Source organism: Spermophilus citellus (genome assembly GCF_964194105.1).
Source record: "Spermophilus citellus genome assembly, chromosome: 4".
Lineage (NCBI taxonomy): Eukaryota > Metazoa > Chordata > Mammalia > Rodentia > Sciuridae > Spermophilus > Spermophilus citellus.
The window spans coordinates 160,014,939-160,040,778 of NC_138185.1; the positions used below are offsets into that span (position 1 = coordinate 160,014,939).

General features: G+C 51.7%; 2 protein-coding genes across 14 annotated transcripts in view; one reads left to right on the plus strand and one right to left on the minus strand.

Annotated features, from left to right (window-relative positions):
• Positions 1-11,701, plus strand: part of PLEKHG3 (pleckstrin homology and RhoGEF domain containing G3) — a 41,214-nt gene extending 29,513 nt beyond the window's left edge. For 6 of the 10 annotated variants that reach the window (XM_081290734.1, XM_081290735.1, XM_081290736.1 and 3 more), the window contains exons 11-18: positions 2-35; positions 353-451; positions 3,559-3,597; positions 3,979-4,001; positions 4,460-4,825; positions 5,323-5,436; positions 8,256-9,675; positions 10,368-11,701. In XM_081290734.1, coding sequence (XP_081146860.1) covers positions 2-35; positions 353-451; positions 3,559-3,597; positions 3,979-4,001; positions 4,460-4,825; positions 5,323-5,436; positions 8,256-9,675; positions 10,368-11,101 — 2,829 coding nt within the window. In that variant the 3' untranslated portion in view covers positions 11,102-11,701. Of the gene's footprint in view, position 1; positions 36-352; positions 452-3,044; positions 3,135-3,558; positions 3,598-3,978; positions 4,002-4,459; positions 4,826-5,322; positions 5,437-8,255; positions 9,676-10,367 lie in introns of all 10 variants that reach the window. The other 4 variants (XM_081290730.1, XM_081290731.1, XM_081290737.1 and 1 more) reach the window with 4 other exon arrangements.
• Positions 11,702-13,073: 1,372 nt separating this feature from the next.
• The window catches only part of SPTB (spectrin beta, erythrocytic), a 122,602-nt gene continuing 109,835 nt past the window's right edge, over positions 13,074-25,840 (minus strand). For 3 of the 4 annotated variants that reach the window (XM_081292551.1, XM_081292553.1, XM_081292552.1), the window contains 4 exons: positions 18,922-19,169; positions 16,607-16,780; positions 16,269-16,311; positions 13,074-16,110 (listed from right to left, as the gene is read on the minus strand). In XM_081292551.1, the coding sequence (XP_081148677.1) occupies positions 15,943-16,110; positions 16,269-16,311; positions 16,607-16,780; positions 18,922-19,169 (633 nt within the window). In that variant the 3' untranslated portion in view covers positions 13,074-15,942. Of the gene's footprint in view, positions 16,111-16,268; positions 16,312-16,606; positions 16,781-18,921; positions 19,170-25,840 lie in introns of those variants that run through there. The other variant, XM_081292554.1, reaches the window with a different exon arrangement.

Here is a 25,840-nt window from a genome sequence, read left to right on the forward strand (position 1 = left end):
GGCCAAGGAAGCCATCTTGGAAATGGATTCCTATTGTGAGTGACCCTTTTTTGCCTGTTTTGTTCCTAATTATACACTGTCAGGCTGCATCCTGGGCAGGCTTTGCCTGATTTTATTCCAGGAGCAGGGAGGGTGAGGGGCTCCTCTGTCAAGGGTTGAAGGTCATCTACACAATTAGGGATGCCGTCCTGCTGAGGAGCAGGATTCTCGGCCTGAAGACCCCAGATGGAAGAAGATGGAGGGCGCTCTGGAGGCATCTGGGCCCTGGATCTGGGGTTGGGTAGCAGAGGTGTGGCTGGGTAAGGGCTGGGTCTTGGAATCCAAAACCTGATTGTCTGTCTTCTGGTTGCAGATCCCCATCGGTACCGCTGTAGTCCAGAGCGGCTGAAGAAGGCTTGGTCCTCTCAGGATGAGGTGTCCACCCATGTGCGCCAGGGGCGCCGGCAATCTGGTAAGGGAAGGGTTGTGTGGGCAGGAGACCTTTTTGTAGGACCCTGGACCAGGCAGGGAGTCATCTGTGGCAATATGTTTTCATCTCTCCAAAAACTAGGGCGAGGGTGGCAGGCCATCCATGGAGTATTTTTTCCCTGTTCTCTTACTGCCCTCCTCCGGGTACCTCTGGGCTCTTCTTGCCCACCAGCTTGGGCAGCCCCCTTTAAGGACCTAGGAATACTTGTTCATTCAGGCCTCAGCCCCTTCTTAGCTCCCTTCTATCCCAACCTCCCTCCTTTCCACTCAGAACACTGAGCCAGTGGGAGGAACACTAGGACATCATTGTGTGATCCCCAGCCTAGTTCTGGAATGGCAGAGCAGAAGCAGGACATGAGGAAAATGAATTAGACCAAGTGGCACCAAATCCAGACAGGAAATATTTACTTTGGGTCTCAGGAAATGGTTCCATTTTCCTCCCCTGGGCCTTCTTCCATTGCTGGAATTTAGAAGGAGAAAACCTTGCTTTTATTCTTAGCTCTGCAGTGATGCTGATGCACATGTGTGTTTTCTGGTCTGTTTTTACTCTGCCCTTCGGTTTAAAGGCTGGGGACAGATTTGGGTTGGGGATGGGGATTGAGAACCATCTCATAGTTGCCCTGAGAGAAAGATTGTGGAGTGACTAAGAGCAGTGTCTTGGTTTGGATCCACAATGGCATTGTTGTTTTTTTTGTTTGTTTGTTTCTTTTAAAAATATTTTTAGTTGTAGATGAACTTTTATTCATCTAGCTCACACTTGCTAGGCAATTGCTCTACCACTGAGCTATAACCCCAGCTCTGCATTGGGTTGAGTGACTGACCCATGGGTTGCCCTGGACACCCATGTGGATTGACAAGTGGGCTTTGGCCTTCTAGTAGGGAAGCCTGGTGGTCCCTGGAAAGCTTTCCTGTTTTTGTATTGTTTGATATTACTTCAGGTAGATCTTGAACCCTGGGCAAACTTGAAATGGTTACGAAAATTTTATGGTTAAAAGCTCTAAATTGGGGGTGTTGCTTTATTGGTCTTAGGCTTATTTTGTTCCCTTTCCTCTGATGTTCCCGCTTAACTTGCCATAGCTTAACATTAGAAGTTCTTGGAACATGGAAGCTTTTAAGTGATAATAGTAGCCATGGTAACCGTAGTACTGTCTGTCATAATGTCAGCATCAAAACTCTCCCTCCCATGCACAACTCTGTAATATACTTAAAACTGTCAACTCGTACACTTTAAATGCATTGTGTGGTATAAAAATTACATCTCAACCAAGCTATCACCAAGGCAGTCAGGAAATGAGCCATTTTATATAGCCAGAATTTCCACGAGGCTGGGATTTTTTTTTTTTTTTTTTTAGTTGTAGTTGGACACAATACCTTTATTTTATTTATCTTTATATGGTACAGAGGATTGAACCCAGGGTCTCGCCGTGCTAGGCAGGTGCTCTACCTCTGAGCCACATCCCCAGCCCCTCACGTGGCTGAGATTTTAACCTATAAATAAATAAATACTATAGGAGTTGGGTTTTAACAATTTGTTCACTTGTTTATGAGTTTTATTTTTAACTTTAAGAAAACAGACATCTTCCTGAAACGTTTGATACTCTTGAGACTTTAGGGCAGAGGGTGCTGGCCGTGCTTGAACTGTTCATTTTCTGGAGCTGGTGCAGCGTCACTGGTGGGGAAGAAGCTGCCAGATGCTCCAGAAGCCCTGGGGTAGGGGCTGTGGGTTGCCATAGAGATAGCCTGCATTCGAGATGTGTGTTCATCGTGATAGTTCTTCCATAGCACTTTGAAAAGGGTTTTTAAGGAAAAGTCTCCTTAGTCTGAGAATGTCTGTCTCTAGTATCCCTTTTCCCTCCTTCTCTGGGTTAGAAATCAATGGAAGGAACTTATGGAAACTGTGAATAAAAACAGACTAGGGAGCTGTTGAGAGGGGGGTCTCAGGCCACCTACAAAGACCTAGTGCCTGGGCTTAGCCAACTACTCTGCCTTCCCCAGGAGTTTTTTCTACTCTCTCCTTTCCAGAGAACTGAATTGGGCACACAGGTGCACTATAGGATAAGTAAGGTCTATGGTTACATCTTAAGTTGTTTTTTAAAAAAGAATTCTTTCTTTTGATGGTTTTGGGAATCAAACCCAAGGGCTCACACATGCTCGACAAGTGCTTTGCCACTGAGCTACACCTTCAGCCCCTGTTAAGTATTCTTGATTACAACTTTTAAAATGAGAGAATGAAGTATATTCTATTTCTCACTTCAGAAGCAATGAGGTGCTTACTTATATTGATGCTGTTAGAGCGCGTACATATGTGTGTATCTCAGGAGAAAAGAAGTTCTTCAGTCTGCCCATCTGACAAGGGTCAGCTGAGAGAACTTGGCTCCAAGTTTATAGAAAACCGTGACCGGCCCTAAGCCTCCTGTTTAACTCCAGCTGGGCAACTATGGGGATAGGCTAGGGGTTCCATAGAGGGACCTCTTGAGATAAGGTCTTCCTATCCCTCAGGTCTGCCCCCAGAAAGGCTGGGGTAGGAGGTCATGGCACCACCAGTCTAATGGATATGTTTTGTGTCCTGTCCCCAGAGCCTGGTCACCCCTTATCCAGCTGGGCGACACTCCCCAACAGGCAACGAGGCTGTGCGATGCCAGGCTTTCGGGGCCATAGGAAGTCGGGTGCGACCTCTGTTTTCCAGCTAGGGTGCTATGGGGTTGTAGCTAGTGTGCTGACGAGGTCTTTGCAAGAGAGGAAGAGGGAGACATGGCTGGGTAGTCTGAAGGGGCAGCATAGAGCCCATCCTGTCTCTGTGGCTCTAGAACTAAAGGCCATGGGTGTTCTATCGTAAGGACTGGGGTAACATGCTGCACTGTGGGGCTCTGCAGCGGGATGGGAGTGGCCCAGGCCCTGCCTCCCTGTTGGCAAGGTGTGATGAGGCTTGGTGACAGTGTGGAAGGAGCCTCCCTGGGGCCGTAGGGTTGCTGGAGGTGAGCCAAAGGGACTTTGAGCTGGTGATGGGCCTGCGGTGCTGGGAGCGTGGGATGCAGGCCAGAGGTCGCTATTTCTTGGCCTGTGCTGACTCTGCCCATTTGTGTTCCTCAGAGCCGACCAGATACCTGCTCAGGCAACTAAACGAGAAAGGTGAGTATGTGAGGGGGTGGATGGGATTTGCAGGGAGCGTTGGGTGGGGTGCGAGGGCGAAGCAGGTGGGGGGTTGTGGAGAACAGGTTGAGGGAACTCAATCTCTATTCCTCATGCCACCTGAAGAGGGGATTGAGCTGTCCCCCAACTTGCATGCCTTATACCCTTTCCCCCATGACAACAGGAGCCGAGCAGCAGGCACAGACCTGTGCTCCTGATCATCTGTTAGCCATTCCTTTGAAAGCCCAGGGTGAAGGGTCTTTGGAGCCAGAGCCCTCAGTGAGGCTTCCCTGGGGTCTCTGGCCTCTCTAAAGAGGCGCTTTCTCCTGCTTATTGGTCTTTTCCCCTCCCCATGTGCTGGGGACCTGATGGTGGTGTCAGCAGCCAGAGGAGCAGGAATGAAGGTAAGGCCAGTGGGTGCAGAGGCCCCGGGAAGAGGGGCTGGCAGGACCGAGGGTGGGGGGGATGGCCCAGGTCGCTACTTACTGTCTTCATTCATTCACCATATACCTATCAACACTTATTGGGTGCCAGGCTCTGGCACAGGGTCACAGGGATGAATAAGATGGTCCTTGCCCCAGGGGACCCTTTGTCCCCTCTCCTGGAGTGGCATCCTTCCCACCTAGAGCCTTTCTCATTTCCCCTCTCTGAGGCAGTCAGGCTTCTTCAGGGCCTGTGTTCCCAACTTGATCCAAGCCTCCCCACCGTGAGATGCCCCCCTCCTCACTGGAATCCCATGGAGGCCAAGGCTGGGCATGGATGGTTGTCTGTGTGAAGCCCCCACTCTCCACCCCTGTTTGCCTGTGGGAGGGGAGGAGGTTGCCCACAGGGCTGGTCACGAGGGCTCTTGTGCTCTGAACAGCATGCAGGCAGTGCTGGTGCCCTCCTGGACTTTGAGCAGCCCCTCCATACACGGGGCCGGCAGCCACAGGCTGAAGGGGCTGCCCAAGAGGAGCAGGAGGAAGAGGAGGAGGAGGAGGTGGTGGAGGAGGAGGAGGAGGAGGAGGAGGAGGAGCAGGCCTTTCCGGTCTCTCTGGAGGACCTGGAAGGGCATGAAGGCAGCGAGAAGGGGGCCAGGCCGGAGCCCCCAGGCTCGGAGGAGGAGGAGGAGGAGGAGGAGAGTCTGGCAGTGGCAGAGCAGGTAGCTGACTTTGCCAGCTCCCTGCTGGCCGCCCTCCACTGCTGGCACTATCGAGCCAACGCTTTACTTTTCTCCCGGGGTGCTATGGTGAGGTGTCTCTTTGATCTCCCCTCCTCCTTGCATGTTCCCTGGCTCATGCATGCCCATTTGAGAGTCCCCTCCTGTCCCCTCCCCACCCTGCCCTGTTTCTTCACTCCTATCAGCACTTCTTAACCTCCTCACTCATTGTCATGCCCCGGTGAGTCCCTGGCATGCGCTGTTCCAGAACTGGGCACTAACCCACTGAGTAAGGACTAATGGGGTGGGGGTGGGGGGGAGGAGAAGCCAGCACACTGCAGGGCTAAAAGGTCAAGGCCACTTGGCCTGGAAGGAAAAGTGGCTGGGCTTTTCCAAAGCCGCATACCTGGCAAGGCTCTCTGCGGCCCCAGGCCTGGTGGGTCAGGTGCTCTGGAATGTCTCAGGTCCGGGGCTAGCTTAGGGCAGCCCAACCTCCTTGGGTATGGGACATGCTATCCATGTTGGGATGCAGAAGGGACCAGCTCCCAGTTGTCCTGGAGTTGATGACTGACCTCTTCTTGCTTCAGGGGAAGGGACACAGGGAATCTGAAGGCCCCAAAAGCTGCAGAAGGCCCAGTAACCATTCTCCAACCAGTGCTGAGAAGCATCTGAGCTTCGAGTCTATCTCTTCTCTGCCAGAGGTGAGTGGCCAGCAAATGGGATGGAGATAATGTGGGGGTGCCTGGAGCCCCAATCTCCAGGTCTGTAAGCAGGTCTTTAAGGCAGGGACTGTCCCACTATGCCCTTGGAAATAGGGCTGTGTCCCCCCCCCTCCCCCGCACCCGGAACTCTTGCCCCTTCAGGAAACCTGTCCAGTCTAGGGTATATGGTTTGGTGAATAGATAGCCCCTTCCATAAATTATAAAAAAAGTTGACCCTTCCTTGAGACAGATACAGCCACATGCCAAGGGACACAGCTAATGGAAGTGAACCAGGACTTCAGGTCCTCTAAGCCAGGCCACCTTGTATACAGCAGAAGGCTCTGACCCTGCCAGCGTGCCAGACATTTAAATCACTCCTGCAGCCACCTGGACAAAGGAATAGGGTATTGACATCTATTGGACGCCTCCTGTGCTTTGTTTTGTCTCTCCCTTCTTTTCCCTGCAATAGCTCTAGAAGGAGAAGAGGCTCTGAGCGGTTAAGTGGCGGGCTGCAGCTGGGTAGAGTGGAGAGTGGATCTGGATCTCTGGCTCAGAGGCCCACCTTCCTCTTCTCCTACCTCATGCTGACTGTGGGTTGTATGGAGCTGACTCCTTTGCTGCTGCTGCTGCTCCTCCTCCTCCTCCTCCTCCATCACCTTCACCACCTCCTTGGGATGGCAAGTCCAGCTAACTTCCAAAGTTATAAGGAAAAGGTCACGAGCTAGGCTAGACCCCAGGTTGTCCTTCCTAGCCAGGAGAGACTAAAAAGCTGGATGACACTGGATAGGAATAGACCATGATGTCCTTGTTTGTTTGGGCTGCTATACTTAGATTGGGAGCTTATAAAACAACAGAAATTGCTGGGTGCAATGGTACATGCCTATAATCCTAGGGACTTGGGAGGCTGAGGCAGGAGAATTGCAAGTTTGAGACCAGCCTCAGCAACTTAACAAGACCCTGTCTCAAAAAATAAAAAGGAAGAATACAACAGTTACTAATAGGGCATCATGTAAAATTGTGGATGTGTAACCGACATGATTCTGCAATCTGCATTTGGGGTAAAAATTTGGAGTTCATAACCCACTTGAATCTAATATATGAAATATGATATGTCAAGAGCTGTGTAATGTTGTGAACAACCAATAAAAAAAAAAAAAAGATAAAAAGGATTGGGGATGTAGCTCAGTGGTAGACCACCCCTGGGTCCAATCCCCAGTATGCAAGGAATAATAATAAAAAACAACAAATTTATTGTTCATAGTCCTGCAAGCTGGAAGGTCCAAGATCAAGGGACCAGCAGATTCCATATTAGTGAAGGACCGCTTTCTGCTTCATAGATGTCCTCTTCTCGCTGTGTCCTCTCACGGTAGAAGGGGCAAAGAAACTCCCTCAAGCTTCTTTTCTAAGGGCACTAATTCCATTCATGAAGGAGGAGCCCCCACCCACGACTTAATCGCCTCCAAAAGGCACAGTTGGTTAATGCTGTCACACTGGGTGTTAGGGTCTCACACATCAGTTTTAGGATGACACTATCATCCAGACCATAGAAAGTGGCACTGTGCCATAATAATAGGATGTAAGTCCCACATGTAATGTTAGTTTTCTAGTGGCCATGTTAAAAAGAAACGTGAAATCAATTTTAGCACCATATTTTATATAACCCAGTAGGTCCAAAATATTATCATTTCAACATGTAATCAATATAAAAAGTTATGGATGCATTTTATCCTTATATATATATATATATATATATATATATATATATATATATATATATATATATATATATATATATAGAAAGCCTTTGAAATATATTCTCAGTTTGGACTAGCCATACTTTAGGTGGTGGTCAAGAGGGAATTCTCAAATTTGCTTCTTTCCCTGTCCATCTGTTGGGAAATGCATTGAAGATTTTTTTTGTAGTTGTTGCTGGACCTCTATTTGTTTATTTGTATGTGGTGCTGAGGATCGAACCCAGTGCCTCACAGTTGCGAGGCAAGTTCTCTGCCACTGAGCTCCAACCCCAGTCCTGGCATATGCATTTATGCTAGGCCCACAGGTACTGGGCCTGGTAGGAGCCAATTCCCTGTCCTCACGGTCTAACAGGGTTTTGGCACATGGTTGTGCTGCCCTCCTTCCTGACATCCCACAGAGGCCTTGGTCCCTCAGGGAAGTTGGAATGTCACTCACCCAACCTGCGTCTGGCACCTTGAGAGCTTGGGTAGGAGCCTTACCTTCAGACCCGGGATTCCTAGTGCTATGGCTCAGTGAGAGCCAGCCCCGGGGAGTCAGGGGCAGTGCTTGGCCCAGTGTTAAATCTCTACCTTGTGCCTATAGTTCACAGGCAGGCTGCCACTGAGAGGTGTCCCTGCCCTTCCCCATTCCTCATGATTTTCTTGGTGTGAGGACATGAGCCCAGCACCCTAGCTGCAGGGTGATTAAAAACACCATCATGGCTGGGCGTGATGGTGCGCACCTGTAATCCCAGCAGCTCAGGAGGCTGAGACAGGATCACAAGTCGAGGCTGGCCTTGGCAACTTAGTGAGACCTTGTCTTAAAAAACAAATGGGCTGGGGGTGCTCTGTGGGAAGGCATCCCTGGGTTAGATCCCTAGTACCAACAGAACAAAACAAACCAAACCAACATCCTCATTTTCCTTTCTGTGAGGCCCTGTCACCCTACTGAGTCACACTCATCCTGTCTCCAGTCCTACCCTACAGGCCCTCTCATAGGCTCTGAGCAGACCATGCCATCCTCATGTCTCCCAGTGTCATGAGGGAGGCTTTGTACTCACATGAGCTCTCTCTCCTGTGTCTCAGGTTGAGCCAGACCCTGAGCTTGGGCCTGAACAGGAGGTCTTTGCTGCTGTGGAAGGTCCCAGCACCGAGGACATGCCTTCAGACACAGAGTCTCCAGAGGTCCTGGAAACACAGCTTGATGCTCACCAGGGGCTGCTGGAGATGGACCACCCAGGTGACATGGTGGACTTAGTGGTGGCCGACAGCAACGAGGACCTTAAGGCCCTGAGCAGTGAAGAAGAGGAGGAGGAAATGGGGACAGTCCAGGAGCCAGAGAGCCTCCTGCCACCCTCTGTGCTAGACCAGGCCAGTGTCATTGCTGAGCGTTTTGTCAGCAGCTTCTCTCGGCGGAGCAGCCTGGCACTGGAGGATGGCAAGTCCAGTGGCTTTGGGACACCACGGCTGGTCAGCCGGAGCAGTAGCGTGCTCAGCTTAGAGGGCAGTGAGAAGGGCCTGGCCCGATGGGGCAGCACCACGGACTCCCTCAGCAACCAGCCCACTCCAGAAATGGACATCAGCACAGCGGTGGCCTCAGAGAGTGGCCCTTCTGTCAATGGGACAGAACCCCCAAATGCAGGCAGCCCTGTGGAGCCTGACAGGTCTTCCTGCAAGAAGAAGGAATCGGCACTCTCTACCCGAGACAGGTTACTGCTGGACAAAATCAAGAGCTACTATGAAAATGCAGAACACCATGATGCGGGCTTTAGCGTCCGGCGCCGGGAGAGTCTCTCCTACATCCCCAAAGGATTAGTGAGAAACTCCGTCTCCAGGTTCAACAACCTTCCCAGGCCAGACCCAAAGCCTGCAGCTCCAGTAGAGTACAAGAGACAAGGGGGCTCCCGACCGGCCTCCTGGGCCCTGTTTGATCTCCCAGGACCCAGCCAGGTGGGAACAGGGGACTCGGCTCCTATCACGGATGCTGAGTTCCGTCCATCTTCTGAAATTGTAAAAATGTGGGAGAGAATGGAGTCTGCTGAGGGGAGCCCCCGGACAGAGCAAGGCCAGGGCCAGGCCAATGGCTTTGACCTGCAAGAGCCACTCTTCATTTTGGAGGAGCATGAGCTGGGGGCCATCACAGAGGAGTCAGCTACCGCCTCACCAGAAAGCGCCTCCCCCACGGAACGGCCCAGCCCAGCCCACCTGGCTCGGGAGCTGAAAGAACTGGTGAAGGAGCTGAGCAGCGGTGCCCAGGGGGAGCTGGTCACCCCACTGCACCCCCGCATCATGCAGCTCTCTCATGTGATGGACAGCCACATGAGTGAGCGTGTCAAGAACAAGGTCTACCAGCTGGCCCGCCAGTACAGCCTCCGCATCAAGAACATCAAGTCAATGACGGCCAGGCCACCACTGCAGTGGGAAAAGGCAGCTCCTGAGAGGGACGGGAAGAGCCCCACCGTTCCCTGCCCACAGGAGGAGCCTGGAGACCTAGCAGGTGTCAAAGGTATGATAGGGGTGATGGTCCAGGGGTGGAAAAGTCAATTGGGAACTTGGAGAAAGTAACTTCTAAAGAGACCATGTCAAAGAGAGGACTGGGGCCAGGCACGGTGGCGCATGTCTGTAATCCCAGCCACTCGGGAGGCTGAGGCAGGAGGATCGAGAGTACAAAGCCAGCTTCAGCAACTTAGTGAGGCCCTAAGCAACTCAGTGAGACCTTATCACTAAATAAAATACAAAATAGGGTTGGGAATGTGGCTCAGTGGTTGAGTGCCCCTGAGTCCCTGGTAATCCACCCCCCACTAAAAAAAACTCAAAAAACAAAAAAGTAGGGCTGGACTCCCTGCTCTACTGATGTGTGGTGAGTCCCAGCCTCTGGTCTGGTGCTCTGAGGCTAAGCCTGCTCCTCTGGGTGAGCCCTCTGTGTGGAGCAGAGGGAGGAACATGGTCAGGGGCCCCTCCCTTACCAGGATGAGATCAGAGCTCTCATTTCTTCCTTTGACTCCTGGCTCCTTCCCCCCACTGCCTTTTCTCCTCTTCCCATTGCCCTGTGATAAAGGGGCAGTTAATGGAACTTCTCTTCTTTTGTACCAAGCCCCAGGAAGCAGCCTCACCTGGGAAGTGAGCTGAGGGCGGTTGGGAGCCCTCCCTTGGGGCCCCTCCTCTCACAGCCACTCATGGCTTGCTCTCTCCTCACAGGCAAGAGAAGGCCCTTGCTTTCCCTCTTCACCTACGAGCAGCTGGTGGCCCAAGAGCACAGCCCCCCCAAGCCCTCCTCTGCTAGAGAGACGTCCCCACGCCGTTTCTCCTTCAGCCCTTCTGCTGCCAGCCCAAGGACCACCTCACCTGGGGGCCGGCCCTGCACTCGGAGTCCCCTCAGCCCCTTTGACACTGAGACTTTCAACTGGCCCGATGTCCGAGAACTCTGCTCCAAGTATGCCTCCCACAATGAGGCTGTCCAGGCGGAAGGAAGCCGCCCTCGCCGTCGTGGCCCACCGGTCAACCGGAGCCACTCTGCGCCTGAGAATATGGTGGAGCCCCCTCTCTCTGGCAGAGTGGGCCGCTGTTGCAGCCTGAACACCAAGAGGAGCCAGGGAGCTACCCAGTCCCCACCTCCTAGGATGCCGCCTCAAAGCCGGCTGAATGGAGGTGAAGCCCTGTATGTCACCGCAGATGTCACCCTGGAGAACAATCGGCGAGTGATTGTCATGGAGAAGGGACCCCTTCCCAGCCCCGCTGCAGGGCTGGATGAGGAGGGCAATGGGCAGGGACCAAGCTCACCGGCAGCCATGGTGGCACAAGGCCAACATTTCCCAGACTCTGTAGAGTATCAGCCGAAGGAAGATGGTCCCAGGGATCCAGCAGACCCAAGCAAGCAGAGCAGAGTGAGAAACCTGAGAGAGAAATTCCAGGCCTTGAACTCTGTAGGTTGACTCTGACTGCTGGTCAGGGGCAGGAGCCATGTCGGTGTGGCATACCTCCCCCTGAATCTGGGCTTACATGGGCCCCTTGCCCAGGGCCCTCGTGAAGGCTGCCCTTGCTCTCCTAGAAGAGCGACCCAGCGTGGCCTTGCCTGCAGCCTGCTGTGTGTGCTGGTGGTCTCCTGGAGCTCCAGACACCTTTCCTCAAGCCCAGATGAGTCGCACTTCCCACTTCCCACTTCCCTTGTAAATATCTCTCTGGTTGGAAGCCAAATATTTAAGCTCACTCTTCCCAGGGAGAGCAAGCACTGCTCAGGCCCTTGGCTGGCCATTGCCAGGCCGAGGACCCTTGCGGGGAGACCTGGGCAGGCTTTGCTCTTTAACTGTGCCTTTTCTTAGGACTCAGGAATGAGGCCAATAATTTATTGCTTTCCATCCTGTGGTATGTGCGTGCGAGCGAGTATGCATCTTGTTGTTTATTCCCCTCCTGTGAAGAATGTAACCGACTTAGTTCAGGTACTTTTGAGGGTTGTCTTGCTGTCCCTGTGGTTGTCGCTAATGTACACACATTTCACTCTGTGCCAATGGTGCAATAACCACTGCTGACCCACCGACCTGTGTGTGCCTTCTTACTGCGCCTGGTGGGGGTGGGGAGAGTTGCTGGTGGCTGAGGATTTCTTAGAGTAGGCAGGGCACAGGGTGTTCCCTCTGCACTCATCCGTCATCCAGGCACCAGGATGCTCATGGGGCAGGCAGGGACAGCAGGATGCACAGGAAGGAGCTTGTTCTCTGCTACTTCTGCTTCTCTGTCTACCCACGGCCTGGCGTCCTGTCTGGGGCAGAGGGCCTCACATGCCAAAGTTGTGCTAAAAGCGGGGAGGGAGGAGTGACCGGGGCAAATGGGACACTTTCTAATAAGAAGTTACCAATATCTGGTGCGAATACCTCGTCTTTCCCTCTCCAGTCCCAGGAGGCATCCCAGAAGGCAAGGGTTCCTAGCTTGGGGTCTGGGCATGTCCTCAAATGGCTTCCAATATTGGGTGAGGAGTGCACGTGTATTTTGCCAGGATGGATCCTCTGTTTTCATCACATTGAGAAAGCCTGGATTCAGAAGGGCTAGGAATGCCTCCCTCTTGCTCATTGGGATTTCTGCCCTTTCTCCTTGGAGGACCAATCTCATTTTGCCCAGTTTGTTCTGGCTGGGGTTGGACAGGAAGAGGCTGCAGGGCCCAGGTGGTAGATAAATGTTCCCGTAGCCCTGCAGAGTTGGGGCCATGAGTCGTCTGACCTAAGAGGATGGATTCAACCTGAACATGGGTTTGCTGAATCTCCTGAGGTCAAGGGGAGACCAGTGGTGAGTGGCAGTCTCCTGTGCAGAAGCAGGGCAGTTAGCCTGTGTTCTACCAGCTGCCTGGAATCTTCTGTGGTCATATCCATAGTCACTGAGAAGAGAGCTGGCTCCTCCCAGGCCAGTCCTGGATACAACACTGAGAAGCCACAAATGTACCAGGCAGGTGACTCACACTTTTATCCCAGCCTTGCCATTAGCCAACTGGATCGCCCCAACTTTTGCCCTTTCCTCATATGTGGATTGAAGACAACGGATGAGCTCCTGCTTCTCAGACTCCCTGATGGAACTCTTCAGGACATGGGCCAAGGCCAGGGCAGAGGGTCTTATCAGCTGTCCATTAGAATCATCTGGGAACCTTTTGAAACACAGCAGTGCCTATGTTCCATGCACCCAGACCAAATGAAACTGCCCCTCTGTAGATGTCCAGTGTGGCCTGGACTCATCTGTGACTAGAAATGATTTTACCCTGCAGTAGGCCTTCTAGTTGAAGGAAGCTTGGCTCAGGGTCTCAGGTGGCGCCCATGGCCTGGGTACCAGGCTCAAGTCAGAGCCTAGCTATCCCTTCATGGTGCTGGCTCTCTGTGGCCCAGTTCAAAGAGAAACGAGGCTAGTCAAATAAGGAACAGACAAATGTGGAGCATTATATAGATTTATTAGAAAAACTAGTAAATGGGTTTCCTCTGGTTGGTGGAAGCACATTTGAGCAGGTGGAGGACAAGGCCCAGCCGGCCCCAGGGCCAGCCCCAGATAGCATATTCTGTACCCAACAAGTGACATTCCTCCGCAGCCACCTCCTCTTTTGCATCCTCCCTGAGCTTGCTTGTCCAAGGGACCAAGCCATGTGACCAGCTGGTCTCTTCCTCTTCTGGATCTCTGCCCCCCTCCCACTGAGGGAGGAAGGAGATCCAGGACCAGTCTAGGGGACCTGATTGCCCTCCCACAGGCAGTACGGAGGGGTGGAGTAGGGGGGAAAGCCGAGCCTGACACAGGCCTCCTGTTCTGGGTGCTTAGTGAAAGTTAGGAGTGGGGGGGAGCCCCAGGACCCTCCACTCCTCCCTCAGCCAGAATCAGCTGAGGCCAGGGACAAAGGGGAAGAGTAGGCAGGAGGACGCCTGACATGCCCAGAAGGAGCTTCCTCTAAGCCGCCCTGGGGAGGGAAGCCTGTTATGCTGGTGTGGACTGGAGCTGTGTCACCCTAGTTTGGAAACACTGTCAAGGAAAAGACTGCAAAATAGAAAATATGAGAAGAAGGAAAAAAAAAGAAACCTTGCCAGGGCACCTGGAGAGCTTAGTCCTGGAGTGGCATAGAGTCTCCCAAATTTGGGCACCTGCAATGTCAGTCCAGTTGATTGAGTGTCTCGGGACCTGGTTGATATGGGCAAGATGCGTGGGGAGCTGGCGGTAGATAGTGAATCACATGCAGCTGGCTGCCCTTGCCCAGTCCTGGGGACCTGGGGTGGCAAAATTCTAGCTCTTCCATGGAGCCCTTTCTTTCTTGACTCCATGGAGTTGCTCACTGGAAATTCCTCACTTCTGGTGCTACTTGGGCACACATGGAGGGGAGAAGGTGGACCTTTATCCATTGGCTCACTACTGGCCCCGGGGAAATAGTTGCGAGCTACTTGTCACCTTCTGCCCTTGGCAAGGAGCCTGCTCTCTGTCCCAGAGGTGGGCCTGCCTTTGAATGCACCAAAGGCTTTTTTTACTGCCAGGTGAATATGGTCACCTTCTAGCCTTGGCTTCCCCAGCAGTAGACAGGCTGACTAATGGAACACGCCAGGTTCCCTGTAGAAGCAGAGGGTCATAGGGTCCTATGTGTTGAGGCCAAATGAAGACCCTCACTATAGAGGTGGAAGACCTCATGTGGGGAGAGCAGGCTCCATTGGGTAACTGATTCCCTCCCGTGTGGATCCTGTCTGATGGAGTCGGCCTCACCCGGACATAGTGCTCTCTGAGCTGTGCCTGCCCCAGTCAGTACTAAAGGTTCCTGGGAAGGCCTCCCAACTCTGATATCTACCTGTGTGGCTTTTCCCTAAGTCTTACCTGATTCATTTCCACAAAGCCAAAGCTCCTTCCCATAGGGAAGGCAATAGAAAAAGTAGCTTTGGGCCCTGGGGACCTTTTTGGTCTCCCTGGGGGAGAACGCCTGCTGCCTCCAGCTTGATCCCCTCCTTAGGACCTAACCCCAGATAAGATGCTGGGCTGAAGCTGTATTGCTTTCAGAGAAGGAAAGTCCTCATTGGACTGGTGATTTCGCCCTTCCAGAGCATGGGGAAGGCTCTCCCTGGGGACAGAGATTGCAGAGCCCCTGTTAGTGTTTGGAGGTGGGTTTGGGAGATGTTTGGTGATCTCTGTATCTATATGTCTCTCAGAACCCAAGGCCAGGCCCTCTCTGGCCCCAGCGTTTATCCCAGCTGCCCAGCGGTAGTTGTGTCACATGCTGTTAATACCTAGGTACGGCCATATTTGTCACTCCACTCTGAAACTGGCTCTCTGGTCAGTCAATAGCCTTGGATGACACCAGCTGCAGACACAGTGGCGCTGGACTTTGGGATGCTTTACCAGGTGCTGGGGCCTACATATCTGGGGGCCTACACTGGTTCCCCGCTGTGCATCTAGCGGATATTGCTGGCTTGGTTGCTACTGGGAGTGGGAAGGATCCCAGCCCGGAGAGGCAGAGCCTTAGGCAGTGTGGGGACCTGTCTGTCCCTCCTTCAGGTCTGAGCCCTGAGCCCCAAGCTCTAACTAGGGTTTTCAAAGAGGAATGGTTTGAGAACTGCTGGTCCTCCCTCCTTTAGTCTCTGCTGGTACCAAAAAAGGGTGCCAGAGGCAGCAGGAGGCTCCCTCAGTCAGGACCCACAACACAGAGGAGGGGAGAGGAGAGTATCTGCTGGCCCTAAGGAGGGACCCAGTTCTGAGAAAGCCCAGTGGGGAGGTGGCTGGCAGCACCTGAGGCCCTGTGTTCCTTCTTGTCCTCTCAGTCCCCCAGCAGCCCCTTGCCCAGAGCTGGGGCTCTGTGGCCCCCCTGAAGTCTCCTCATTCCTCTAAGGGCAAGTCAGGCTTTGCCAGTGTCCCCCTTCCTTTTCCCTTCCCCTTTCCTGGCTGTGACCACATGGGAGGTAACCCCAAGCACGACTTGCTGTGGGAGTGGGCAGCATTGGACAAGCCCCATCAGCCACCTTCTGCTTTTATGGGGATGCAGAGAGGAGGGCATGCGCCTTGGGGAACCGTTTCCTGCCCCCTGGAGCCAAGCCGTCTGTGCCACAGGCAGAGGGCATGTTGGCAGGCGTCGGGGCTGCCAGGCAGGGCGCAGAGGCAGCTATTGCAGCGCAGTGGGGGCCCCAGGGGCCGGCCTGGTGACTCTCGAGCTGGTGGGCAGGAGGTGGAAGAGGACCATCCACTGTGGAGGTCAGGGCTCACGGCCTCAGGTGGCCGGTCCCTGTGTGCCCTGATGCACCACTGCGCCTGCCTGGCTGACCCCACCAGCGGGGGCCACCGGCTGCTATTTCTTTTTGGGGAAGAAACTGAATCTCTTCTCCTTGTCCTTCTTGCCAAGACTGGCATCCGGGCCAGTGAGGGAGGGCAGAGGCAGGCTCTGCGTCTTGATGCGGATGCTCTGGGACTCATTGATGGCCATGCTCACACCTTGCAGCCAGGACAGCATCTCCTCCTACGGGATGGGGGTGTCAGGGCCAAGTCCAGGGCCCCAAGGCAATGGGAGTGCTCCTGGGACTGCCTGTTCCACGGGAGCCTTGAGGTCCAGAGGCCTAGGTCTCTTCCACCTGCCCCTTTGTTAGGCACAGATGGGTTGGGCCACCCCACACTTACCTCATCTTTGCCATGGAAGAGCCACTCGCTGCCATTACTCAGCCTAGGAGAAAAAGAGTTTCCTGTCATGTCAGAAGCCATGAACTGGACGGAGTAGGCTGGCTAAGACTCCCCCTGTCCCCGAGCCTGTTATTCAGAATACTCTCAGTGCCTTCTGAGAGGTAAGAGTCTGAATTGTGAGCCTCTTCAATTCGCAAAATCCTCAAGGAGCAGCATGAGCTTGGTTGGAGCTGGTCCCCTACAGTGAACCTCTACCTGGTCCCTCATGCCAAAGCCATCAGCCTGAGGATTCAAAGGGTTCAGGGCCTAGGTAAGGGGCAGCAGGCAGGAAGGCTCACCTCAGCTTAAAGACGTGCTTCTTCTTTTTGTAGCTGGCAGCGATCTCACAGATAGCATGTCTCAGGGCCAGGGGCTCCTCCCCATGGTAGGGAACCCCCAGGGCCAGGTTTTTGGCGTCCTTATAGAAGGTCAGTTCACTATTCCTGAGCACACAGTACAAATTGTTCCAGGACCTGCAAAGATGGGGACAAATAGGTCACCCACAGTCCTGATACAGTATCTTTATGATCAATGCCTATGGCTTTTCCGTTTCTTTTTATTGAGTTATTCTTGCTCTGATAAATAGTAAGATTTTATTGTTTAGAAAGTGTGGGGGATGGATAAGGGAGAGGATAATCTGTATGTAATTTCAATACCCAAAGCTAACTACTGTTCACATTTTACATATTCTAGTTTTTCTTCTATTCACATTCAGATTTTTCTATATACATAGATAGCTAAAATTGTAATATACTGTGTCTCTCTCTTTCTCCCTCTCTCTCTCTGTGTGTGTGTGTGTTGTGTGTGTGTGTGTGTGTGTGTGTGTGTGTGTGTATTTATTTATTTTCTGGGAATCACACCCAGGGCCTCAGGCATGCTAGGCAAATGCTCTACCACCAAGCTACATCCACAGCCTTATATATTCAATTTTACCTCCTGCTTTTAAGATTAAACACGATATCATGAGTATTTATTCATATCCTCAAATATTTCTTGATATTGATTTTGGGTGACTATAGTATGCCATAATATATACACATAATCCCTTTATTGTGGAAAATTTATCCATAATTTAAATAGTGATGTGATGATCATTCTCATGTATACGTCTTTGCCTATAGTTCTGATCTTACCATGAGATCATACATTTCTAGAAGTAGAATTACTAAATCTAAGATCAATAGCACAAACTTAATTTTTCAAAGTATTCCACATTCATTGGCAAATTTGATTCTCACTACAGAATCATGAAGTGAATTAGGTTTTGTTTTGGTTGTTATTTTTGTTTGGATGATATATGCACAGTATATTATCCTAGCACATGTGTGTGGTGTGTGTGTGTGTGTGTGTGTGTGTGTGTAGCATTAGGGATTGAACCCAGAGCCTTTTGCATGCTAGGCACACTCTCTGCCACTGAGCTGTACTTCCAGGCCTTTTTTGAGGGTAAGAAGGTGGAGAACTAATAGGGCGCATGGATAAGAAGTACTGGAAGATCAAAGAGTAAACTTGACCTTATAAAGTAGCTGCAGAGCCATTTTTATGAAGCCTAGGTTTCTGACTTGCTGCTACTTAGAGATCCTTCCTCCAGCAGTAAGGCAGCTGCTGAGGGGGACCTGGGTCTTTGGAGTAAGGTTGTGCCTTGAGTAAATGACTTAGCCTCTCTGAGACTGTTTCTCCATCTGGAAATGGAAACTTTAGTATCGCAGGGTGGTTGTTAGATTTTATCAGTCCTAACATAATGCCTGCCACATAGTAGGTACTCAATAAGTGTTAGCCTCCCTTTTTCTGGTGGACTCCCATTTAAGCAATAAACCTCTTCTGGGCAGTTGGGTCACTAAATTGTTTCTTTTTGGAATTTGAAGTAGCTTTGTTGAGTCCCCCCAGATAGGGAGCTCTGTGTGCTTCCAAGTGTCCCTGGGAATGTGGCTTGCTTCAACTTCTGGGTTCCATTTCCCTGAGGCCCTGGACTGCTGCTAGAGAAAAAGAGGCTCCAAGGACCTGGGAGGAGGCGGCCCTGTAAAGACCAAATCCAAGGACATGACTATCTCAGAATCAAGAATGGACATATCCTTTGAGTCAGTTTCTCAGGGTCATGGACTCACTGAATGACAGCACTAGAAGGGACTCCCAGAGGGCATCTGGGTCATGGGCCCCCAGTCACCTCCTATTTTATAGCTAAAGAAATAGGCCTAGATCAATGAAAGCAGGTCTTGGTCAAGGACATGCTGTTAGCACCAAGACTCCCTCTTGCTGCCCAGCCTTGCAATAACTGTAATATCAATAGCCAGTGTCCACCATGGCCCCACTCAGTGCAGGGACAGTGTCCCTACTGAACATGCCTACCATAGTCATCATGGCCATTTTATGAATGGGGAAACTGACAGGGAGGTTAGGTAACGTGTGTGAAGTCGTAGGATTTGAACTCTGGACCACAACTGAGGCTTTTTCCATCATGCCAAGTGGCCCTGGTTTGGCTCCTGGGGGTACCCAGGAGCTCTCCCAAATGAGAGGCCAAGGGCGGCTCTTTCCTAGCACACACCCGTGGCCAAGGCTCTGCTACTAGACATCTCTAGAAGCTGCCCCTCTCCCCGCGCCCGGCAGCCCTCCCCGACACCTGTTGGATGCCTTCTTGTTGGGCCCCTCCAGGTCATGCTTGCGGCCAAGGTAGCCCTCCATCTGCACGCTGTGCCCGTGGTCCCGTTGGGCCGGCAACGTTGTGGGCTCGTCGCCCTCACTCAGAGGAGTGTCTAGGACCTTAAACAGGGGTTCCGTGGCAGGCCTCTCATTTTCATCAGATTTCTCCTCCTGCCCAGGCAAGGGTGGTGGCTGCAGGTCCTGAGGCCATGGCCTCTCTTCTTCCCCCTGCTCAGGGGCACAGGGGGAGAGCATACCTTTCTGGGGGCTCAGGCAGGGCCTCCACCTGAGCCTCCTTCCCTTGTTCAATGGCTCCCTAGCCTGCCATGGGTACCCACTCGCTTCCTTGGCCTCTCCCCATACCTCTGGCTCCAGCTCCCCTGCTCTCTTTCATCCCCATCTAACAGTAGTAGAAGGTCCTCAGAGGGGCCTGAGGAATGGTCGAATTTGGAACAGGTTCCAAGGCTATTGGAGAGCTCTGGTTCAGTGCCTGGCTCCAGACCCCAACCCCTGCTTCTGTCATTTACTCTGTGACACACGGGCCTTGGGAAGAGTTCATGTGAACAGAAGTTCTGCTGCTAAGACAAGTTTGCAAACCACTTTTCCTAGGGTGTTGAGTGGGAGATCTTCTGGTACTTCAAATTGTCATCAAAGCCCTAAGGCTAAGGGTACTGGGCTCAAGTCACCCCATGTCACTCCCAGTCCTTCATTGGGTCTAACAGGCCCCCTCCCATCATCTCATGAGAATTTGTGGATGGAGCAGTGGTTCCCAGGGCTGGTTGCCTTTGAAAGTCACCGTGGAAGCTTACAAAATGTTCTCAAGTCCTTCCCTTAAGACAGTGTTAACTGGCCTGCAGGGGTCAGCGCGTTGGTGTTTCTTGATAAGCATTTCATGACTCTAATGTGTACTATAGGCCGAGAATTGCCCGAACAGAGTCCTCACCTTGGGGAACTGCTGTGGGTTCTCCCTCCCTGCACACTTCCTGTTCCCTGACTGGGCATTTCCTTATGCAGAGGCCTCCTACCTGTGCCTCATGCAGCAGGAGAACTGGGTAGCAGGGGGCAGCTAGCAAGAGTAAGGACCTTAGAATCCTTGAGGGCTGTGGATGGCCTCACTTGGGCCATCTGGCCCGCACAGGGTGGCTGCTGGAACTTGATACCAAGAGGAGGGAAGATGCCCCAAGCAACCATGTCTGGACGCCTGAAGGACACGGACAGCCCAGGAGGCCCAGAGCCACCCTGGGTAGTAAAGGGACTCACTTCTTTTTCTGTTCCCCTTCCCTCCCTGCCCCAGAAACTGACATGGAGGCCCAGAAAAGTGCTGGGGAGAAGCAAAGAAAGAACAGACTATGTTCTCCTCTGCAGCAGGGGTTCCTTAGGCCATGGGCTAAATCTGACGGAGAGAAATAGAGGGGGGCACCATGTTGGACATCGGATTGAAACTTGAAACTGAAGCAAACCAAGTAGACTTTTTAACAGTAAACAGACTGGCTCTGTGAAGGAGGGGCTCGGTGGAGAAGTTTGAAGGTAGTGTTCAGAAGAAAGGAAAAGCTGATCATATATGTAACCCATCACATGAGGGCTGTTCAATAGACACATTGTAAATAGAGGGCCTGGTAAGATTTTATGTAAAGAAGGGTAGCTGGGAGTGGTGGTACACACCTGTAATCCCAGCAACTGGGAGGCTGAGGCAAGAGGATTACAAGTTCAAGACCAGCCTGGGAAACCTATTGAGCCTTGTCTCAAAAAATAATAATAATAAAAAAAAAGGACTGGAGTTGTAGCTCAGTGGAAAATCATCCCTGGGTTCAATCCCCAGTACTAAAAAAAAAATAATTAATTTAATTTAAATAAAAATGAAGGAAGGGTAATGTGGTTGGAAAAGTTTGGAAACCACTGGTCTGTTCTCACATTTTCTATGTGTAATAAAACCAGTGTTCACAGAGGTTAAGTGACTTGCTCAGTCACACAGCTAATAAGTAAGGAGGTAATTAGGTGCATGCACTCCAGAATCGAACAGGTGTGCATTTTTATGCCACCTTCGGGCACTCATCTTTTCCTTTCTTAGACTCCCTTAAGAGTTGTGGCTGGGCCACTCTCCTCTCTGCATTATTTGCAGTCTTTCTGTCTTAAGACTTTCTGCACTGTCTGCGATGAGCTTGCCTTGGCCACAAAGTTCTGAAAGTCCTGAATCCCTGCCCGAATCATTCTCTAGCTACAGAAAGGGCAGGAGTGACAAAAATGGGACTGGAGGCCTGGGTTTGGAGCCCTTCTGGGACCCTAGTCAGGCCAACCCTCTGCTTTGGGAATAAGGTTCAAGAGTACTTCCCCTGCAGCCCCATACTGAGAATTGAACCTGGAGTGCTTTACCACTGGGCTACCCCCCTGGCCCTTTTTGTTTTTTTATTTTGAGACACATAAGTCATCTAGGCCAGTCTTGAACTTGGGATCCTCCTGCCTCTGCCTCCTGGTATCACAGGCGTGTGCCCCTGTTCCTGGCAGGAGTGGATGATTAATGCAGAAAGGAAGCCTTGTTCTCCCCGCCCCCTGCCCCACCTCACCAGCCTCAAGCCCTGCTGGTCCTGTTCTTCCTCCAGGAGAGGAGACTGTCCAGAGGAGGTGCAGGTGCATGGCTGCCCCTGATGACGGGCCAGGTACTCCGAGTCCCAGGTCTGGAGTCTTGGAGAAATGCCATAGTGGACACAGGAGGGAAGCCTGCCAGTCCTCACAGCCATATGTGTCCCTCTCACCCAGTTTCTACCCACTTGGGACTGGCTGTGCTGGAGAGCTCTGTGTCCACATCTGCTTCCTATATTCTTACTCCTTCTTTAGGGAACTGATCTCTGACAATCAGGATGGATTTAGCCAGGACTGACTCCCAACATAATCTCTGTTCCCTCCTCATAAGTGCCTGGCCCATGCTTCCTGGCAGGGACATGCAGAGGGCCATGCCAGTGTGTTCCAAAGCAATATGGCTGGGTCATGGGTTGGCTTTGGAGTGCGGGTTTCCCACTATATGCAAAGCTTTCTTCTGTGTTCCTGTTTGTATGGTGATGATTTAAATGCATCCTTCCCCTTCCCACCCAAAGGTTAAGGCCTGAAGAGGAGGAGCCAAGAACCAGGGTGGAGATGGAGATGGAGGTGTTAGGCGATGCCAGGATTCCCTTCCTTCCTGGGCTGGGGGAGGGACAGAGATGAGGAAGATGGGGATGGAATGAAGGTGGATGCAGAGAGGGGGAAGAGGCTTTGGGGATCAATCTTTTTTCCTTGCTCCTAAGGGAGGCTGGCCAAATCCCCAAAGAGGAGAAGCGTAGGGGTAGGCAGAAGCTCTCCTAAGCCACCTTCTTTTTTCCCACTGAATCTTTCTAATACATTCTTATCCCTTTCCAGGGATGGAGACCAGGGGTTGAGCCAAACAGGCCTGGAGTAAAGAGCCTGGGCTTCTGTCTGGGGGAAGGGAGAGTATCAAGTCACTAACCCTTCCCCATGCGGTCAGTTAGTGGCAGGGTGTCAGCACTTACTTTGCAGGTGGTTTGGAGCATTTCAAAGTGAGAAAGCATTTGCAAGTGCTGCTCTTTGGTGATTTTCCAGCCACTATCTTGGAGCTTTGCTGAGCAATTGTTGTGCCCGATGCCCTAGGTGGCCAGCACGACCATCTCAAATACCCCTTTGCCTCCAGTATGGGCTGCTCAGGACTGAGAAATGTGGAATCTCAGCCTCTGCCCGGCAAGACCTGACTCCCTCCTCCCTCTGCCCTTTTCAGTTGGAGCATTCCGAGACCCCAGGCAGGAATGGGAGGACCATTGTGAGCATGTGAGCCCTACCAGGAAGGACCAGAAGCAGCCTGGAGTAGGAGACCCCGAGAAAGTGAAGGCAGAAGTTATCAGATGGGGCTGAGGCCAACAGGGTGCTCCTTAATGGAAGGTTCTGGTAATTCAGAATTAGATTTTTATAAAGTGCTCACAACTTTGTAAAGAAAAGACTTCCAGGAAGATAATACCTCGACACATATTCATATACCTGAAGCAAAACCGGTTTTAAAAAATTAATGTCATAATCCTGATCTGCAGAGCACAAGTTCACAAGACAGTGGAGAACAAGCAGGAGGAAGCTGCCTCCTCACTCCCATGGGTAAACCCTGCACATGGCCGTGCTGGCAACTTCAGTGTGTTGGAGAGATCTTTATTTTGCAATTCATAAGAGATCAAGAATTTCCCTGGGGAATTTTATTTGGAGCCATGACACTGGGAAGACCTATAGTAAGATCAGAAAAGGGGACATTGTTACGGAAGCAGACCCCATGGGGAAAGGCTTGAGATGGTGAATGATGAAGAAAGGCAGACAAAGTTGATGCAAGAGATTCTGGAACTGGAAAGAAGCCTTGAAATCATGGATTCAGCCCTCCTTATTACAGACATTGGGTTCCAGAAAAGCCCAGGGACCAGATGGGATTGTGTAGCAGGTGGTAGAGCCAAGCAAGAACACATGCTTTCTGCTTCCCTGTCCGTAAGATGTCTTTCAAATCTGAAAGGGAGCCAGACATGTCCCACAACCCAGGAGGCTGAGGCAGGAGGATTGCAAGTTCAAAGCCAGCCTCAGCATCTTAGCAAGGCCTTATGCAACTTAGTGAATCCCTTTCTCAAAATATAAAAAAATATAAAAAGGGAAAAAGTGCTGGGGATGTGGGTTGGTGGTAAAGTGGCCCTGGGTTAAAATCCTCAGTACTGAAAAAAAAAAAAAGAAGAAGAAGAAGAAGAAGAATCTGAAAGGGTGTAGCACAGGACAGTTGGTACTGTCATACAGGATGGTCAGGGAATGGGGGGGACAAGTGGCTGGGCAGAGACCCACTTGTGGCCCAGACTCCAAACCTGCTGCAGAGTGAGTTTGAGGCTAAGGCAGATCTGGCAAGGACTTCCCATTTAAGCAATGACCTCCATATCAACAGGGGGACCTGGGGTTAGGCTGGTGGATGGTTTGGGTGGAGGGGCCGTTCTTGCCCTGGGAAGAGGTGACAGTTCTCTTGCCATCCCTGGAAGCATGCTATTCCTGGAGGAATTTGGTTAGAGAGTGCCAGGAGAAGAGGACACTGGCCAGGCTCGGAGTTGGCTACCCATACTGCTGAGGTGTGGATGTGACGATAGGCAGGTTGTGCCGACGGACAGGAGATGGTCTGGGATCCCTTCCATCCTCTGCTCTGAGGTACAAGACCTACTGCCATTGCCCTCAGTCGTTAGGAAGGTGTGCCAGATATGGGGACCACATCCGAGGAGAGCAGGAGACAGGCAACATTTGTGGCTGGTTGAGGGACATTAGGGGAAGGAAGGATATGTCAGGAAAGCCTTGCTGGCTGTCACAGGATTGAGGTCAAAGAGGGAGAGGTCCCAGGTTTCTGATGGGAGGGAAGTCTTGGTGGAGATTTTCGGAGTCAAGCAAGAAGCATATAAACTTGACTTTTTGGAGCCCTGCCTTGCTAGAAAGTTGGCTTGGTGTGGGGGATTTCCTCCACAGAGGATTTTCAAACCGGATGGGCAGGATGAGTCTTTGGACTAAGGAGCTGAAGGTGTAGTTCCAAGATCAGCCAGCAGGTGGCGAAGGGAACTCCACACAATCAACACTCACCATGCCCGGATAACCTGGCTCTTCCCCAAGTTCCAAAGATGCCCAGTGAATTCAGATATGCTTGCAAGCAAAGTGACATGGGTGATAGGATCTTCTAAAGGTAATGATGGAAGGTATAAGCCAGGGCATGTGGATGTACCTCAGAAGCCTACCATAGGATGATATATGATGAGCCTAGAGTGTGTGTAGAGGGGTCTCAAGGATGGGGAGGCTCCCTGAAGGCTGGCTTGGGAAAGAACTCGGTAATGTTAGAATTCATATAGAGTGTGTGTGTGCGTGCGCTTTAAGAGATGAAGGAATTTAAAATATCACCTGCCAAGTGATCACCAGGTGTTCTACCTTTATTCTCTCTTCCAAGCCTTGCAATGCTTCTGCAAGGCGGGTACCATTGGAACCCCTGTTTTCAGATGAGGGGAACCAGGGTCAGAGCTAATGAGTGACTTGTCCACACATATATCTTGTGATGGAAAGTAGAGGATGTAGGCCCCAGACTCGATGCTTTTCCCCACAAGGCCTGCTGTAAGAGGTAGAAGCCAGCACCATCACTCCAGAGGAAGCATAGATGAAATGTGCCCAGCTTAGGTAAGACACAAGACTGGTCTGCTGAGGCTGCTGATTGTGTTAGGGATACACTGGAAGGGGATGGAAGAGGAGCTTGGAGACAGAGAAGACCCACTGCTAGATGCCTTAGGTAACTAAATGGCATGGGGTGAGAGTAGGGTGGGCAGAGCTAGAACTCTGGCAGCTGAGAATGTTTACCCTCCCTGGTGTCTGATGCTTTGACTCCTGTGCCTTGGATGAGAAGGGCCATCTAGATGTGTTAGGAAGGCTGTTCAGAAGACAACTGTTTGCAAGAAAATAAATAAATAAATGGTGTGCTGACTTGAAACCAGTCAAAGATGAAGAGGTGGCAACTTCAGATAGGCAGAGACAAATGCTCAAACAAGAAAGAAGTCTGTGGCTGAACAGGAAGAAGGAACCAGGGAGAAATAGAGGCTGGTGACAGGGAGAGTGATCCCCTGGATAGCAGGTTGGGCGAGGTGAGCAGAGCAGCTCAATGGCTCAAGCTGCCTGACCAAGATGGCAACTAAGGAGCTTGGGCAAGATGCCAGGAAGGGAGGGATGCAGAGAAGGCCACCAGGTAAAGAGAATGAGGGGACAGGGGAATGGCAGTTTAGGCCACCAGGAGCTGAGAGGGAAACAGCCTTCTCTGGGAGCTCTCCACCTTGCCCACCACCTGTGTGGTCTCTTTGGGTCACCATCCTGGAGGAGCTGGTGGC